The 19174-nt window shown below is 38.4% G+C and overlaps 1 protein-coding gene across 2 annotated transcripts in view; it reads left to right on the top strand.

Moving 5' to 3' along the window:
• The window catches only part of PRKN (parkin RBR E3 ubiquitin protein ligase), a 1209893-nt gene that overhangs the window by 552246 nt on the left and 638473 nt on the right, over nt 1-19174 (top strand). For both annotated transcript variants that reach the window (XM_069598877.1, XM_069598876.1), the window contains exon 5: nt 11712-11795. In XM_069598877.1, the coding sequence (XP_069454978.1) occupies nt 11712-11795 (84 nt within the window). The remainder of the gene's footprint in view (nt 1-11711; nt 11796-19174) is intronic.

Below are 19174 nucleotides of genomic sequence, written 5' to 3'. Positions count from 1 at the left end.
TGTTGGATAAAATCACATACCCCATCACAGAAAGAGCAGGTGCATAACTGCATGGATGGGCAACTGAGGGGTGCAGGGGTCAAATGGGCAAAGGTAGGAAGGTAGGGAGCTAAAAGCATTTCCCCAAAGTAGTATCATTTCAAAAATTAAGAATTAGAATGATTTATCACTAATATCTAATTTGTCCTTCCACGACAATCTTTCCCATTTTGCCTGATGAAAGAAATAGACGTAAAAGGAAGAGGTTTTTATAGGAGCTGGTTTTATTAAATATTGAGCTAAAGTGGAGGAAACTGTAAAATAAAAATGGAGGGCGATTCCTACAGAAAGATATGGAAACTTCAAAAAAGTGTTTGTGTGAACTTCGGCCACTTGAATTAATCCTGAGAAAGTTTAGATAACTACAAACATAGTTTGTGGGGCTTCCCTGGTGGTTCAGATGGTAAAGAATCTGCCTGCAATGCAGGAGAGCTGGGTTTGATCCCTGGATCAGAAAGATCCCCTGGAGAAGGGAATGGCAACCCACTCTAGTATCCTTGCTGGGGGAATTCCATAGATGGAGGAGCCTCGCCAGCTACAGTGCACCAGGTCGCAGAGAATGGGACATGATTTAGCGACTAACACTTTCACTTTTCACTTTCAATCTTGAATAGATACTTTGTCTCTACTGTCTCATTAGGGCATACATAGGCTATTTTTAGAGGTGATTGAACCTGGATTGTAACAAAGAGTGGAGGAGGAAATGGAGAGAGAAAGGAAAAGCTAGAAGGATCTTGACATGAAAAGGCTCAAAGTAAAGTTTATGAACTGGAGCAAATGTTCATTTTGCACTCAACTAATTGCTTTTTTAAAAGGTCCTTGCCAGCATACCTGTTCAAGGACAATCTGACATCTTTTGGCCAAGAGTTATTTTGTGCTTTGGGGAGGCCTCGGGGTTTTCTTAAAAAAAATACACACACACACACACACACACACACACACATTAAGCCATTTATGCTCCTTTCAGCTCACAAAACCCAGGTCAGTACAGGTAATGTTCCCTGCCTAAACGCTGGCAGTCAGTGAAAATGCCTGGTCATGGGAGTCATACTCGCGGCTTCAGGTTAGGCACAGCCAGCCGCCCGTTCATTACAAGTGTGTCTAATGCCTGATTGGGCCAGGCCCATCCGAGTTCAAGGCCTCGACCACCCTCAAGAAATGATTTTTTTTGGATAGTCTTTGTCCAGTTCTTATCAAGCCGTTTGCCCTGTTAAGTCACCTCCATTTGTACAAAATGTGTAGCTTTTGTGGACTGGCCAAGACAGTCACCCCATACTGCTACGTCTTCATGGCCAGGTCATTCCATTGAAGCAACAGAAAACTGAACTAAACTGTGATCGGTTAATCATTTAAGCACATCCTATATTACTTCTTCCTCTCCCTTTTTTTGAATAAAAAAGGTGGCTCTTTGAGTTCAGCATCAGTATGGGATTCACAGTAGTATAGTACACACCAAAATGTGATGTGTTGTTCATAAAACTATATTTGATGATGGTGGTGGTATCTGGGCATTCACTAGAAATCTAATAAACTTCTTATCACATTTAATAAGCATGGTCCAGTCCCAGTCGTAATTATCAAGATATAAAGCCAGCTGAGATAACTAGGAAGCTTTACATGATAATAAATGTTGTTATTCAAATCGATTCACATGCCTTGAATTGAAATGAGAGCTACCACCCCAACAGTCAGAAGCGTATTATGCGGCCTGAAACTGCCTCTACTCTGAGCAGCAGCAAATTTCCCTCCATTGCAGTGGCAAGATTATTCTTAGTAAAGAGAACTTGAACAGATGAAGATAATCACAGGGTTCTCCTAAATTAAATCTGTTAAGAGTGCATAAAAGTGAATCACTGTAAGCCTTTATTTGTCTCCATTGTTTCCATTCTATGAAATAGGACAAAAAAAAAATCACAGCTCTTCAAATCCTGCTGTCTCTGTGATGTGCCTACAGCAGAGCTGTCAGCACTTGCTGATATAACTGAGGGCATCTTGTGATTTAGAAATAGTTTGGTAACTGGAAATTGTGAAGAAATAGCCACGCTGTTTACCATTTGGCACGTTTAGCACGATGGCACCCTACATGAAGGGCTCTCAATGAATAATGACAGTGATCGACTGGGCCAGAACTCAGCAGAGCTCTAGTGCAGTGGACCAAGAGGTGTTTCACTTACAACGATACAGATTGTTTTTAGAAATGTGATGTTTCTGTCTTGTAATAATTTCCTTGGAGGGGAAAAGTATGTTACTGAGTATTAATGATGAAATGCTTGCTTTTTATGATATGAAACACATTTTAGTAATGGAAGGAAATTCATTTTATACCAAATCATGCCAAATTATGTCTCATAAGCGATACAGATATCCCAGTTTTGGGGGGAAATCTTTAAGACCAGCTGAGATATTCTGTTTAAACAGCTGTCGAGTTAACTCAGCAGCATTGGGTAATCAATACAAGCATAGACACTTGCTCTGGTTAATTGCTGATCCCAGCAGCAGCTGCGTCATTATGTATCAACCATCTCTTCTCTTTGGATGTGGCATTATGTTTGGGGCAGTAATGAGGAGGTTACTGTGTGAGTCCACTGCTTTCTACTATTACACTGTCTAAAAATGTTCACAGCTCCAGTTGTCCCCTCACTAATAGCTGAATGCCTGGCTAGAGTTATAAAGGATTTTCACATTAATTAGCTCATTCTTTATTTTCTTGACTGTGAGCTCTTATTACTCACAATTTAGAGATAGGAAATTAAGGCATAAAGATGTTTAAACTGTGTCTAAATTGATCACCCTAACTCTAGTGAAATTATATCTAGAACATAGACCTTCTGAATCTCTGCCCTTTGGGGTGTTCTTTCCATGATCCCATTTTTATCCTATTAGAGTTATTAAGCAGTACCTGCTAATATTTATTAAATATTAATTATGTGTATAAGTACTTTGACTTAGCAACTAACTCAGTTGGTGAGGAATCTGCCTGCAGTGCAGGAGCCCCGGGTTCGATCTCTGTGTCAGAAAGGTCACCTGGAGAAGAAAATGGCAAAGCGCTCCAGTATCCTTTCTTGGAAAATCCCATGGACAGAGGAGCCTGGCAGGCTGTTGGCCATGGGTTTGCAAAGAGTCAGGCATGACTGAGTGACTAACACTTCACACTTTCATAAGTACTTGACCTCATATAGCCATCAACCCTATGATGTAGGTCAGTTCATTTCAGTCACTTATTCATGTCCAACTCTTTGCGACTGCATAGACTAGAGTATGCCAGGCTTCCCTGTCCATCACCAACTTCCTGAGCTTGCTCAAACTCATGTCCATCAAGTCACTGATGCCATCCAACCATCTCATCCTCTGTCGTCCTCTTCTCCTGCCTTCAATCTTTCACAGCACCAGGGTCTTTTCCAGTGAGTCAGTCCTTTGCATCAGGTGGCCAAAGTAGTGCAGCTGCAGCTTCAAAGTCAGTCCTTCCAGTGAATATTCAGGATTGATTTCCTTTAGGATGGACTGGTTGGATCTCCTTGCAGTTCAAAGGACTCTCAAGAGTCTTCTCCAACATCATAGTTCAACAACATCAATTCTTCGGTGCTAAGCTTTCTTTATAGTCCATCTTGCACATCTATGCATGACTACTGGAAAAACCATAGCTTTGACATTTAAAAGGATGAAAGTGATTGAAGAAATAATACATATATTTTTAGGTTCCACAGGAGGAACCCCTGACCTAGACTGTTAGAAGGAATATTGTTTAGGCTGAGACCTGAGGAAAAAATAAGAATCAGAAATGAAAAGCAAAACTGCACAACAGAAAAGGTTTTGAGCAGGAAAAACAGAACCAGTCACCACCAGCCATTAGACTATATGTGAGATATGTGTATACTTTCAAAGAGATGATATCAATAATCAATCCATGAATAATCATTTATTTTGGTGCCTCCTAAACATCTTATTCTACATTACGTGAAATTAAGATTCCACTAAAATGTTTATTTTGAGGACTTCCCTGGTGACTCAGCTGGTAAAGAATCCACAGTGTAAGAGGGTTCCTTTCTCTTCACTCCCTCTTCAGCATTTCCTATTTGTAGATTTTTTGATGATAGCCATTCTGGCTGTTGTGAGGTGATCACTCATTGTAATTTTGATTTGCATTTCTCTAATAATCAGTGAAGTTGAACATCTTTTCATGTGCCTCTTGGGCATCTCTAGGTCTTCTTTGGAGAAATGTCTGTATAGGTCTTCTCCTTGTTTTTTTGATTGGGTTGTTGTTCTGATGATATAAAGCTGCAAGCTATAAATTTTGGAGACTAATCCTTTGCTGGTCACATCATTTGTAAATATTTTCTTCCATTTTGTGGGCTGTCTTTTCATTTTGTTTATGCTTTCCTTTGTTGTGCAAAAGGTTTTGAGTTAAAACAAACAGACAAAAAGGATATTTGTGTTTAATTAGGTCCCAGTTGCTTATTTTTATTTTTATTTCCCTTACTCTGGGATATGGATTGAGAAAGATACTGCTGTAATTATGCCAGAGAGTGTTCAGCCTATGTTTTCCTGTAAGAGTTTTATACTGTCTGGTCCCACATTTAGGGCTTTAGTCTATTTTGAGTTTATTTTTTTGTATGGTGTAAGAAGTTCTAATTTTATTTTTTAGATGGAGCTGTTTAGTTTTCCCAGCATTTATCATTTCTTAAACTTTAATGTTATGAAAGGTCTTTCTCCTCATCTATAAAACAACTTTGGCAGGGACAGTCAAGAAGGCGACCTCTAGTGATCTCTCACCTCGTGGTGTCCAAGCTTTTGTGAAATCGCTTCCTCTCGAATGTGGGTGGTTCTGCTGATTTCCTTCTAACCAAGAGAAGATGGCAAAAGTAATGAGATATCTGCCACTCCCCTAGTCATGCTATTAATATGTAAGACTTCCTTTAATTACATTACAAGAGACTGCATTTAGGGGGTCTATACAGATATTCTCCTACTAACTTATGAAATAAACAGCCACATTTAGGAAGGCCACATGGCAAGGAACTGCAGGAGAGCTCCAACCAATAGGCATCAAGAGTTTGGGGGACTCATCCTTTTTGTCCATGTAGAATAAGCGTGCATTATTTGTTTTATACTTTGGATTCTATACACAATTCATTAGGAAAAAAAAAAGTCTGCTTTAGAAGAAAACACAACACAACTTTGAAAAATGTAGATCTTTCAGTTTTTTTATAGTATGAAAATGAGAATATAAAGAAAAGAAAAGTAAAGCCCGATTGAGTTAACATGTATCTGAATATTCAGTGTGTTTACATACAGCATTTTGCTATTCATATCAAAGCATGTAGATATAAGTAGGATGTGGTCCTTCACTTTGAGAATTCTGTAGCTTGATGATGAATGTTAGCAACCAGTTCAGAGCCACAGAACTGGTCTTTGTTGATTGTCAGTGGCTTGGATTATCCCATGACAATTGTTACAGATTATTGCCTCTAGAGTCTACACTGGAAAAGTACTGAAGAAGTAAAGATACTTTTCTTTCTTAATTTAAAATAATTGCATTACATGGATTAATGCTCTTTAAACCATACTGCCTATGGTCCCTAATTAATGAATGGTAAATACAGAAATGGCTAACTTTTGTTGAGAACGTAGTATGTGTCTGGCAGTGGCCTCACCATTTAATATTTAATCCTTGCAACACCCCTATGAGGTAAGTTATGTTATTTCTCCATTTGTCCTGGGCCAGCTCATCCCTGAATGGTCAGGAAACCTTCTAAGGTTGAAGAGCTACTGAAAGGCAGGGCATCAGTAAGTCCTTACTGAATAAGGAGAGGTGAAAATTCAGTTCCTTGTTCTAAATTTTGAAACAATTTATAAAATGAACTGAATTTAAGGGTTCAGTGCTATGAGCTTTGACAGTGATACATACTCATGTAACTACAACTCCAATCAAAATACAGAACATTTCCAAAAAAATTCCTCATGCCTCCTTCTAGTCAATCCTTAGTATTATCCACCGTTAAAAAAAAAAAAAGCCATTATGCTGGCTAAGATGTGAAATCATTGAAACTGTATTTTATTTTAGCTTGCATTTCCTGATTAATAATGATGCTGACTATCTTTTCCTATGATTATTCACCATTTGTATGTCTTCTTTTTAAGTCTTTTCCTTATTTTGAATTGATGTGTTTGTCTACATGCTTGTCATACATGAAAAAATTAGTGCTATTTTTTGTTTACTCACAATTCTGACGGCTAAAAGTCTGAAATTACCTTGTCAGTACTAGGACCTCTTGTCTTGGCTTATAGAGGGTTGTCTTCTGTGTGTTCATGTGATGTTTTGTCTGTCCTATGTCCCACTCCCATTTGTTAGAGATGCCTTTTAAGGACACCAGTCACACTGAATTTTAACTAACTAACCACACCACACTTGGCGGCCACACCCACTCTCTGCCATGGCCCACACTTTATCTGTGTGCCTCTGTAAGTAAGTAAGTAAGCAAAGTCGCTCGGTTGTGTCCGACTCTTTGTGCCCCCATGGACTATAGCCTACCAGGCTTCTCCGTCCATGGGATTCTCCAGGCAAGAATACTGGAGTGGGTTACCATTTCCTTCTCCAGGGGATCTTCCCGACCCAGGGATCGAACCCAGCTCTGCCGCATTGTAGGCAGACGCTTTAACCTCTGAGCCACCAGGGAAGATTCTCACACTGAATTAGAGTCCACCATAATGACCTCTTCTTACCTTAATTCCGTCTTTAAAAACCCTCTCTTCAAATGCAGTCACATTCTACAGAGGGTTCAGCCTTTAGCATATTCAGTTTGAGAGGACCCCACTCAGCCCGTAATACCCCAGAAAGCTTCTCCGTGCCCTCACAGAGCCCGCCCCTCCCTCCGCCTCCCCCCCCCCCCCCCCACGGCTACCGCTCCTCTGTTTTCGCCACTGTAGATCTGTTTGCATTTTATGTAAGTGGACTCTAGTATATATCAGTTTTTTAAGCCATTTTATTTATTTCGGTTGCACTGGGTCTTCAGTTTTGCTCCAGTTTTTCTCTAGTTGCAGCAAGCAGGGGCTACTCTTTGTTGTGGCTTGAGGGCTTCTCACTGTGGTGGCCTCTCCCATTGGGAGCACAGGCTCTAGCGTGTATGAGCTCGATGGTTGCGGCTCCTGGGCTGAGCCGTTGCGACACCCTGGCTTAGCTGCTCTGCAGCTTGTGGGAATCCTCCCAGATCAGGGATTGAATCCATGTTTCATACATTGAGAGGTGGATCCTTTATGACTGATCCACCAGGCAAGCCCCATGCCTATATTGTATTTCATATCTGGCTTCTTTCTTTCACATAATTTTGAGAATCATCCATGGTGTTGCATTTTTAAATAACATAATACTGTTGATTACTGAGTAGTATTTCATTGGCTACATGTAGCACATTTTGTTTATCCATTCATATTTTGATAGATATCTGGGTGGTCTCCAGTTCAAGGCTACTAAGACTAAAGTTGTTTTGACCATTGGTATATGATTCTCTTTGGGGACTCATGTTTTCATTGACCTGTTAATTATCTAGGAGTGGAATGGCGAAGGCTTGTTGTTAGTTGTATGTTTAATTTTTTTTTTTAATTTCTAGTAAATTTCTAAACTAGCTGTGTCATTTTATATTTGAGCAGCAGTGTATGTGTATTCCATTTGTTTTACATCTGACCAGCATTTTGCATTAATATCCTTTTTAATTTTATTCATTGAATATGTGTGCCCAGCTAATTTACAACATTAGCCTTTCTGTATACTTAACAAAAGCTATAAGAAAAAGGATTCTTCTGTCTTTTTCATAGCTGTATTCTTAGATTTTAAGAGCTGTTTAACAGAGAGTTGCTTGGTGGATATATATTGATTCAAAAGATCTTTTCCCACATTATTTTCCCTGCTTACTATTTAGTGGTTGCATTATTAAGCCTCTACTATAATCATAACACTGTGCCTAGCTTTATTAGAAGCAAAAGGCCTTTATATCAAAGGGAGGAAAACACAGAACAAGATCTACTGTATGACGGGTGGAAATACCTACTTTCAATGAGCTCAGTTGGCCCAGTCATGTCCAACTCTTTGTGACCCCTTGGGCTGCAGCACAACAGGCCTCCCTGTCCATCACCAACTCCTGGAGTTGACTCAAACTCATGTCCATTGAGTCGGTGATGCCGTCTCATCTTCTGTCGTCCCCTTCTCCTCCTGCTTTCAACTTTTCCCAGCATCAGGGTCTTTTCCAAGGAGTCAGTTCTTTGCATCAAGTGGCCAAAGTATTAGAGTTTCAGCTTCAACATCAGTCCTTCCAATGAATATTCAAGACTGACTTCCTTTAGAATGGACTGATTTGATCTCCTTGTAGTCAAAGGGACTCTCCAGCGTGTTCTCCAACACCACAATTTGAAAGCATCAGTTCTTCGGCACTCAGCTTTCTTTATGGTCTAACTCTCACATCCATACATGACTACTGAAAAACCACAGCTTGAACTATATCGACTTTTGTCGGCAAGGTAATGTCTCTGCTTTTCATTATGCTGTCTAGGTTTGTCATAACCTTTCTTCCAAGGAGTAAGCATCTTTTAATTTCATGGCTGCAGTCACCATCTGCAATGATTTTGGAGCCCCCCCAAAATAAAGTCTACCACTGTTTCCCCATCTATTTGCCATGAAGGGATGGGACCAAGGATGCCATGATCTTAGTTTTCTGAATGTTGAGCTTTAAGCCAGCTTTTTCACTCTCCTCTTTCAATTTTATCAAGAGTCTTTTTAGTTCTTCTTCACTTTCTGCCATAAGGGTGGTGTCATATGCCTATCTGAGGTTATTGATATTTCTCCCACCAATCTTGATTCCAGCTTGTACTTCATCCAGCCCAGCATTTTGTATGATGTACTCTGCATATAAGTTAAATAAATAGGGTGATAGTATACAGCCTTGACATACTCCTGTCTCAACTCTGAACAAGTATGATTTTCAAAATAATTTTAATCCCTAAAGTTTAATTATATGAGTTAGATATTTATGGAAACATTCAAGAGGATATTTTAAATGCAACACATTCAATGATAACTTGTGATAATTGGTAAAATTGTAGTAAAAATGCTTAAATTACCTTTTCCAAGCTGCAGAGTACATCGTGAGAAACGCTGGACTGGAAGAAACACAAACTGGAATCAAGATTGCCGGGAGAAATATCAATGTCTGTATTTCTGATTTTTTGCCTCATAAATAATATTCTACTTCATGATTTTCAGTCAGTTGTAAGATCACTCAAGGCAAATCCCCAGATGTTATAATTGTCTACTCTGTTACTGATTCAAACAACTTGGATCACTGAATTCTATCAATGTGTTCTCAGATTTGACAGATGAGTAGCGCTAAGGTTTTAATTGAAGTAATTTCTCACTTGAGACCCAGAATGCAACTACTTCAACAAATGAATGAGATTATATGGTAGCCAAAATGATGCTACAGTGTTTTTTGATTGCTTTTCATTATGAACTTGGAACATTTTATATGCTATCAAGGATTGGCAGACTTTTTCCATAAAAGGGCCAGATAGTAAATATGAAGGCTTGTTGAGCCACTTCCTCTGCGTTTCAACAGCTCAATTCTGACCTTGCTGTGCAGAAGCCACACAGATAATACACAAATGAACTACAGCCGTGTGCAATACATTTAATTTTGGACTTGGAAATTTGAGTATCAGTTACTTTTTGTGTACCACAGAATACTCTTCTTTTAATGCTTTTAACCACTGAAAAATATAATAGCATTCTTAGGTCATGGGCTGTACAAAAACAAACCCTAGCCTGGATTTGGTCAACAAGGCCATTGTTTCGTGAGTCCTGATATAGATGCTTATGTAAGTTGTGTATTTTTCTTGGTTGTAACTGCTATTGGACCAAAAAGGAGAACAACTTCTGAAAAAACAGGCACACAATTCTTTATTAAGACATGTATTTCACACTGTTCTGTCTGACATGGTTTTTCTGATATCTTTCTCCAGTTCTCTACCTTTGAGAGATGAAATAGATTTTCTTTTTATTCTTTCCTTGACACATTCTAATTCCTAGCTCCCTGGTGCTGCCATGTGATTTGCAGTCTTTTTAAACCTTGTGGTCTGGATACCTTTCTCACTCCTATATGAAGACCATTAATTATAAATGCTTTAACCACGCAACTATTGTATAGTATACAATGCATACTTAAATACAATGATTAAACAATTTATATTTTCTAAAACTAGAAATGAGAAAAGTTAACTCTGCGTTATAATGTCAGAAAGTAACTGGAACATGTGTTTCTCTTTCCACGGGGCTATAGCAATAGCATTCAGTACTAATAGTTTGAGTAGCATGGATGAACTAGCACATGTGTCTCATTATGTCTAATTCTCATATCCAACTGATCTCTCTGCAGTTTTATTACTTGTATTTTTTTGTTAATGTTTGAGATCAAGAAGAAAATTTTGAATGAGCTTTCTGTAATTTCCTGGTATAACATAAGGATTTGTCAGATAAAATGGTACTTATGTAACAAAATCGCTACATAAATATTTTCATTGCTTTCTGGACCCTGAAAAAAACAACACACGAAAAGTGCATATTTGTCATATGCACAGAAAGTTTCATTGCATTCCGTGTTTCTAAGCTGAGGATCTGCCAGTTCCAGCAGGAAGATTTAGGATCTTATGCTTCTTGAAAGGAAACTTTCTCCCTGTTAGTTGCTCCAGGTCTCAGTCGGCTTTCTTCCTCACCTCCGTATCCTCTTTGGGCTCCCTGTGGGCCTCCATGCAGAGAGGTCCCTCTGTTTTAGCCGAGGGCAGATTTCCAGAAAAGTTTGAAACTCTCTTCTCACCCAGACTTCTGCCTTTTGTCTTCCTTGGTGTCCTGGATTCACATGGTGCTATTATTAACTGTAATTCTCATGGGGCCTCAGGAAGGAGAAAGGGATAACGGAGTCTGCTCAGCCTCTCGACTGCAGCCGGGGGTCTTGCAGGCTTGACGCCCCTGTTCCAGTGTGCCTGCTTGCCTGCTGAGTTGCTTCAGTCGCGTCCAACTCTGTGCGACCCCATCGACTGTAGCCCGCCAGGCTCCTTTGTCCATGACATTCCCCATGCAAGAATACTGGAGTGGGTTGCCATGCCCTCCTCCAGGGGATCTTCCAAACCCAGGGATGGAACCCACCTCTTTTAACCTTTCCTGCATTAGTTGGCAGGCAGGTTCTTTACCTCTAACCACCTGGGAAGCCCCCATATTCCACTGCTGTCCCCCAAAGACTGCTTTTGAGTGTACCGTGCAAGTGTGTTTTCATTTAAAAGTTAGCAACTGAGACCGAAATGAACCTAAAGGTATTGAATTACGTTTGTAAACCATTAAGTGTAACTACGAGGGGAAAGGACTCCATGTATATATGATACACATTTGGAGCAATATGCCAAATATTATCTTAGTACATTGTTGAAAGTAGTTTTGACCTAGCAGATCCCCTCGAAGGGTCCCGAGAACTCCCCAGGTCTATGTATCATACTTTGACAATCATTGGACCTTATATTACTTTCATTATGATTTTATAACATAACCAAATTTTTAAAATGTGTTAATGAGTACAATTTATTTTATATGTGTTTACCAGGAATGTCCTGTTTTTTTTTTTTTTTTTTTTTCCCCAAAGGGTCCTTCCTGCTGGGAAGATGTTTTAATCCCAAACCAAATGAGTGGTGAATGCCGGTCTCCAAACTGCCCTGGGACCAGAGCGGTAAGTACGGGTCGAATCTGTTCTTCATTATGGCATCTCTGGCATTTACTGGGAAATGAGATTACATACAAAATGGTAAATGAGTATTTTCCAAGCATTTTTCATACTTACAAAAAAGATGATCAGATTCAGAAGAGTTCATAATATTCACCAAGAATTCTAAGTGTATCATTGCCTTCCAGTGTCATTTTCCTAGAGACTTAGCCATTTGGAGTGACTGTGTTGAAACAGGACAATTTAAATTCCTCATAAGGTGATATTCATGGAATATAGAGAAGATCCCATTCAGGGTTCAGCAAAAGAAAATAACAAAGCTATACATTCATGCTTTTCCTACCGCTGCGATTTTTGCGTTTACATTCCCTGTGATTCAGAATCACTCTTTCTACCTTTCTTAGTGGTTTTCTGACACAGTGGGCTTTTAGAAAATCTCGAATGGATGGCCAACTATAAATGCAATCACCATCCTCTGTTCGGTGTAATCCCATTTTCTTTACGAACATATGGCATATCTCTCATACCGAGAAGGTATTTCTGCAATGAGACCCTAAGTACTGAACTTATTTTAAAAATAATGTTATTATAATGGTCATGTTTGTAATTTGGATATTGTTCCAATTTTCCCTTTGGAAAATCCTTGGGTCCATCATCATCTGATTGTATAAATTTTCCAATCTGTAAATACTGTTATGGCACCAACAGAAATGTCAGTATTAGTTCACAGACTCTCACAGCCAGCCAACAGCTAATGTCTTCTCTGGTGAAGTGTTTGAGCTTGATCATCAGACCTGTCTTCTCTCTCCAATCTGTTGGAGGATTGCAAGGATTTGGAGATAGCAATGAGCAGCGGTAAAGATCATTCTCCATCAGTTGGGACTGGGGACAGACACTGAACAGCTTTTTACTAATGCAAAGCCTGGTGTAAAATAGTGACTTGTGTGTCACTGACAGCTATCAAGGAATCAGTCTTGCAAGTTTGCTATTGGGATGAAATTAAAGTACATATATTTTATTGGGAATAATTAAGTATAATTACATATGTGTATGTATGTGAGTGTAATGTGTATATCTACATAACATGCAGATATAATTACATTTAATAATAATGTAAATCCCTCGGTGCATATAACATTGCATACACATTGCATACACATTGCATGTGAAGTCCTTTGAAACTCTACTTCAATCATTGACAGCCTGACTGCCTCCATGTACCTTGATATTAATTGGAAGGATTCAGCTTAGCAGAATAGACAGTCTTGTGTCTTTAAGGATTCAGCTTCGGATCAGTCGAAGGCGGATAGAGTAGGGTTGATAATCTTGCCTTTTCTTACTTGTTGAATTTTCAACTTACTTATGTATCAATACATAATGCTTATTCTAAATTAATTTATATTGAGGTTTTATTTCTGACAGCATGGTGAGCTGATACCCTAAAAAAATGCTTGCAGTACACACTATATAAAAATACTGAATTGAATTACAAATACATATCTTTTAAAGAATGACTGTGCTGATGACATAGTAAGGAAAAGTTTATAGGCCAAAAGTGTAAAGTATATATTTCTGGCTGTTCTCCAGAAGAAAAATCCTGTGAGCTGAAGTCACTCACCAGTAGAGGTTAGGGCCTCAGACCGAGAAAACACTGGTGAGTTTAGGGCCTCATCGGGGTAGAAAATGAAACCATAGAATTATATTAAAGAGCCTCCTGTAAAACATGATCTCTTGGGATCAATTGGAGAGAGGAATGTTCTAGGGATAGGTGCCTATTTTATTTTCACTCTAGATAGAAATGTTAAATTAAAAATTATCGTAATTGACAGGAAATTAGCTAAATGGGTTAAACAGTGAGTGAATATATGAAAGAGAAATTATAACTTAGATCTGAAATTTGACCTAATAGAATATACTTAAAATAAGAAAAGAAAAGTGAAACAACATGGAGGATAAAATTAGATTTGTGAAGAAAATAATAGAGAGAGCAGTGGAAAGGTAATATTTTAAAAGGTAATGAGGTACTTACCTGGCCGTGATTAGGACTCCGTTCTTCCACTGCAAGGATACAGGTTTGATCCGTGGTCAGAGAACTAAGATCCAGCATGCCACATGATGCTACCAAAAATAATAATAATAATAATGAAGCAGGACTTTCCACAGTTTTTAAGACCCAAGAATCCCAAGGGCTAAGAATAAAATGAAAGTCACACCTAAATCGATCAGTGAAACTGTGGAACATAGAGGTCAGAGAGAAAATTTCAAAAGCAGCAGAGTGAAGACTGGTTGCTACCCAGGAGAAAAAATCGATAGTTATTTAATCAGTAGCAACATCGGAAGGCAGATGAAATGGGAACAGTATCTTCAAAACTGAATGAACATAAATGCTAAACTAAAATTGTATTTAAGAAAAATCTTCTAAAAACAAAAGTTAAGAACAACAACCAAAAAGGCATTTTGAGGTAAATAGGAACTCAGGGAACCAACTTCTATCTAAAACTTTCAAGTAATTTCTAAGTTAAAGTATTTCAGGCAGAAAGATAATGATCCCAGAAGAAAAGCCTGAAATGTGAGAAGGAATGGTTGGGGGAAAAAATGGAAAAAAAAAACCTAAACAAAATATAGCAATCAGTATGATAACATTTAATGATTGGAAATATACATAAAGATAATGTAAAGTTGCTGGGCAATATTGCATGTAAGCATGGAGCATAAAATTAAAGCTTTGTGAAAAGTTTAATTCCTTCTTTGTCCTTATATTAAAACCATGTTTCTGGATTGCATTTTTACTGTGCAGCTAAATATAAACCATGTCTCTTCTATTTTCTAAAGCTTTGAATGTAATGTTTGTTTCTTAAGAAGGTGAGAAGATAGGCATTTTAAGTAGTTTATTATTTTTACATTTATGGAGTATTTTAAATTTTGACACAGTTTTATATAGAATATATATTATCATAAAACCTTCAATTTCTAGCACTTGAATAAAATATCCATATACTTAAAATTCAAAAGAGTAAGGTCTGTAATGTATTCTTAATTCATATTTATGCACTTAAAGATTAGCTCAATCATTTTACATAGCAGTAACTTTCACCTTAGTTTATAAGACTACAAAATATAAACTTGACCTTACCTGTGCTTTAGGCAGAGAAATCTGAAACGAAGTCAGTTCTACCCTTGTCACTGCTGTCTTAGAAAGAAGCATCACAGTAGTTCTGAAAGACATCTTACCTTTTTATGAAAAGAATTATAGCCAACTCAAAGGGTGTGCACCTAAGAATAAGTGGAACAAAAATCAATTAGCATTTTTCTATTAGTGAAATTAATTCAACTTTGGATATGATATGGATTTTTTTATGTGCCTTGGGGAATATATATTTTTTCTTACTTGCACAGATGTAGACAAAAGCGTACCTAGAGCCTTACTCTCTAGGCATTATTCCTGAGCTCCAAATCACAACTTTTAAAAGTGAGCATCCCCTGTTTGTCAGACACTCTCCTGTGAAGATGTCTGGCTTAGCAGTGCATCTGTGGTAATGAAGGGTTTCTTAGCCAACTGTGAGATTGTTGCCTTTTCCCTCACACCTGACAATTCAGCAGTGGGGCTCAGGATCAGGAATAATTGCAGGGGGAAAAAAATGAAAAAAATATTTCAGTTATATCTTGTCTTAGACTGTGGAGTCTGCTATACCAAAGTGAAAGTCACTCAGAAATGTCCAGCTCTTTGCAACCCCATGGACTATACAGTCCTTGGAATTCTCCAGGCCAGAATACTGGAGTGGGTAGCCTTTCCCTTCTCCAGGGGATCTTCCTAACCCAGGGATCAAACCCAGGTCTCCCTCATTGCAGGCGAATTCTTTACCAGCCAAGCCACAAGGGAAGCACGAGAATATTGGAGTGGGTAACCTATTCCTTCTCCAGCTGATCTTCCCAACCTAGGAATCAAACTGGGGTCTCTTGCATTGCACTCGGATTCTTTACCAACTGATCTATCAAGGAAGTCCCAAGGTATCATAAATTGAGTGACTTATGAACAACAAATACTTACTTCTGACAGTTGTGGAGGATGGAAGTCTAAGATTAAGGCACCAGCAGATTCAGTGACTGGGGAGAGCCCACTTCCTGATTCTTGGATGGCATTAGCGCACCATTTCTTCCTGTGGTGGCCAGGGCAAAGGAGCTCTGGGGTCTCTTTTAATAAAGGCACTAACCCTATTCCTGAGGGTTCTGCTCTCGTGACCATATGACATTCTAAAGTCCTATTAAGGGGTGTTGATTCTACCACTTAACAGCCTATAGCATGCATCATATTTTATATCTTTGAGAAGTAATATTTGCTTAGATTCTTTTTTAGATTGATTTTGACCAGAGTTAAGCTCTTTTACATAGAATTTTCTTTCTTATCAGAAACAGTTGAGAAGAATCTCTTAAATAGCTCAAAGACTTATTTCAAGTGAAACGTGGTACTAAAAACTATCCTCTGAATTATAATAAATGATATAATTATTAAACTCAGTGTAGCAAATGGAGAGTGTTCATCTTACTCAATATGTAATTTATTTCTTTCATTTCTCCCTATTAGGCTCAGTATATTTCAACTGGAACATTAGTTTGAATATAAGTTAATATTCATAGTCTCCATCTTTGGTTTCATCTTCTGGGAAGATGTTGACCAGGAAACAATGAATATTAAATAAGTGTCACCAAATAGTGAACAATTTTTACTTATACATTTTATGTCCCAAATGTTTCTTACTAATGTTTTAGTTTAAATCAGATTACTGTGCTTGAAGAGCTCTGTTTTTCTTTTGGTTTCCTTTTTTGTTGTTTTAGGCTTAACCAGAATCTCATAAAATGAGTCTTAGGGTTTCTCAGGATGGTTTGCTGGTGTAGTTGATATATTCTTATTTTTTCCAATATCTAATAATAAGGGAAGGTTGGCTTTGTTTTGTTTTTAGGAAAAAATCTGAGATTGACCAAGTTTTCACTGAGACAGCCACAAATGAAAGCCTTGATCTGCACAGTGTAGGAGTCATTGGGTGCATATTATTGTGTTGCCCAAGCTTACCTGCATTATGCAGTCAGCAACACATCACAACCATCTCCAAATACGTATTTAAACAGTCCCAACCCTTGTGGTTCCAGGGGCCTCATCAAACCTCAAGGGCCGGCTGGGTGGAGCGGGAGAATGGGGACAGAAGGCGAAGAGGAAAGGCCACACTGACTCCTCTCATTCTGCCCTCATCCCTGGCGGGAGAGAAATGCTCTCTAGTTCTATCCTCTCAATTCTAAATCAAGTAGAGTTGCAGTCAAACTCAGATTATGATTGAATGGTATCTAAGCGTGACAAAGTGTTCTTTGTTGTTTGACATGCAATTTGGGTGACAAACTAGAAACTTTTTACAGCATTTTTCAAAAACCTATCAGGTATTCAGACTCAAGGACAGTTTATTTCTAAATCAAGTTTTGAGTAGTGGAAAACAAAAAGTGTCTTTTTTTTCTTTTAAAAAATTAAGGTAAAATTGAAAGATATATATATTTTTTGCTGCTGAGTCGCTCAGTCGTGTCTCACTCTTTGTCACCCTATGGACTGTGTAGCCAACCAGGCTCCTCTGTCTGTGGGATTTTTCAGGCAAGAATACTGGAGTGGGTTGCCATTTCCTTCTCCCGGGGATCTTCCCAACCCAGGGACTGAACCCGCGTCTCCTGTGTCCCCTGCATTGCATGCAGATTCTTGACCCACTGAGCCATAGGGGAAGCATTTATATAGCTATCTTTATATATATACAAAGTATTGTAGAATCAGCTGAAATTTTGTGAATTAAAACAAATCCTTTTTAATTTTATTTATAAATAAGTCCACTATAGAAAAAAAAAATGTCATTTTTTTTTTAGGGAACTGAAGAAATTGAGGTAGTTTTTAAGAACTCATAGGTATTTGTGTGGCTCCGAAGTCTAGACTCAATTCTATTCGTTTTCCTTTTTATGTGAAATAACCCTGTTTTTATTTGAGTGCTTTTACAACTTAGTGGAAAATTTGATCAACAGTCTCTTCTCCATAGTACTGCTAAAGACTCTTGTACACTGTTGCATGAAAAACGTAATCACCAAGGAAAGGGAATCAGTGTATACAGTGTATACAGCAGCATACTGGCACACACGAGATTCCCAGTGTCCACACCATAGTCCCACAAATGTAACCTTGTTCATTTATGATGCCATTTCTCAAGCAAATGTGCAGTTTCGTTAATGTATATTTTAAGTATTGAAAATAATTCTTGCTTCCTCACTTCCAGGAGAACCCTGATATGTGTGAAGTGTAAGTTGCTTTTTCACTTGTGCTGTAATTCATATCTTATTTCATATACAGAAGAAAAGCATGCATATTACCACAATGCTGTTGAGATACGAGCAATTTTAACCATCCCCAAAGGCTTCAACAGTTACGTCTTAATTTTTCATCTCTCCATGGAATGATTTCAAAGCTGGATGTGTCAGCAAGAGGCGCTGTTGAAGGTTATGTTGTGGTTTTAGACAAGGGGCCCAGAACACAAAGGTATGACAGAGGAATCTATCATGATTTTAACCAAAATAGCACTCAGGACTGCTGGGGTTTAGATTAGGGGAGAGGGTATATCCATTTACCTGAGAAGGTAGCAAGAGCTGTGATAAGATAATTTCAATAGATTTCTAAATGAAATTCTGAGAACTGGAGCAAAGAAAGATTAAATACCCCTGTAAACATCACCAAATTTTTCCGTTGGGCTGGTAGATTAGACCTAAATGGGAATGCCAGGAATTGGGGACTGGAGGTCGGACTGTGATAGCCTCTGAGCAGACACACAGGAGGCTAATGGAGTGAGAAGAATGGAAGGAAGATGCAGGAGCAATGGACCGAGAGAGCGAGGCCTGCTTCTCCACCAGGAAATAGTCTTCTTGATCCTTCAAGCAGGTGATTGATGTGTCTTAGAGACCCACACTTCATCGTGCCCTGATGGCAGTCATTAAGAAACCATCATCCCTCTTATTCAGGTCAAGCTAGCGCTCAGAAAGTTATCAGAGGCCATGATAAAATTTAGTTTGTAAGATATATGCTGCAAAGCACACACTTAAACCAGTTTACCAAACTTGAGATGTTGTACAGAAAATATAATTATATAAATAGAAAATAGCAGTGGAAAATAAAATCGAAACTGAGAAGAATTTCATGCACTGTTGACTCACATGTGGGAAAACATTTACTTCCACTAATATTTGGAATACAAACATAGTTTGGGATCCTCAGGGCTGAGTTTCCTAAAGCAGGTAATTATCAGTACTCAGTACTCAGTATTCAGAGTATACAGTCCTCAGGACTCAGGGTTCTGGAAAATAAGCTCAGTGCT

Source organism: Ovis canadensis, chromosome 8 (genome assembly GCF_042477335.2).
Source record: "Ovis canadensis isolate MfBH-ARS-UI-01 breed Bighorn chromosome 8, ARS-UI_OviCan_v2, whole genome shotgun sequence".
NCBI lineage: Eukaryota > Metazoa > Chordata > Mammalia > Artiodactyla > Bovidae > Ovis > Ovis canadensis.
The sequence above is the reverse complement of the archived record's forward strand: the minus strand, read 5'-3'. Positions and strand labels throughout refer to the sequence as shown.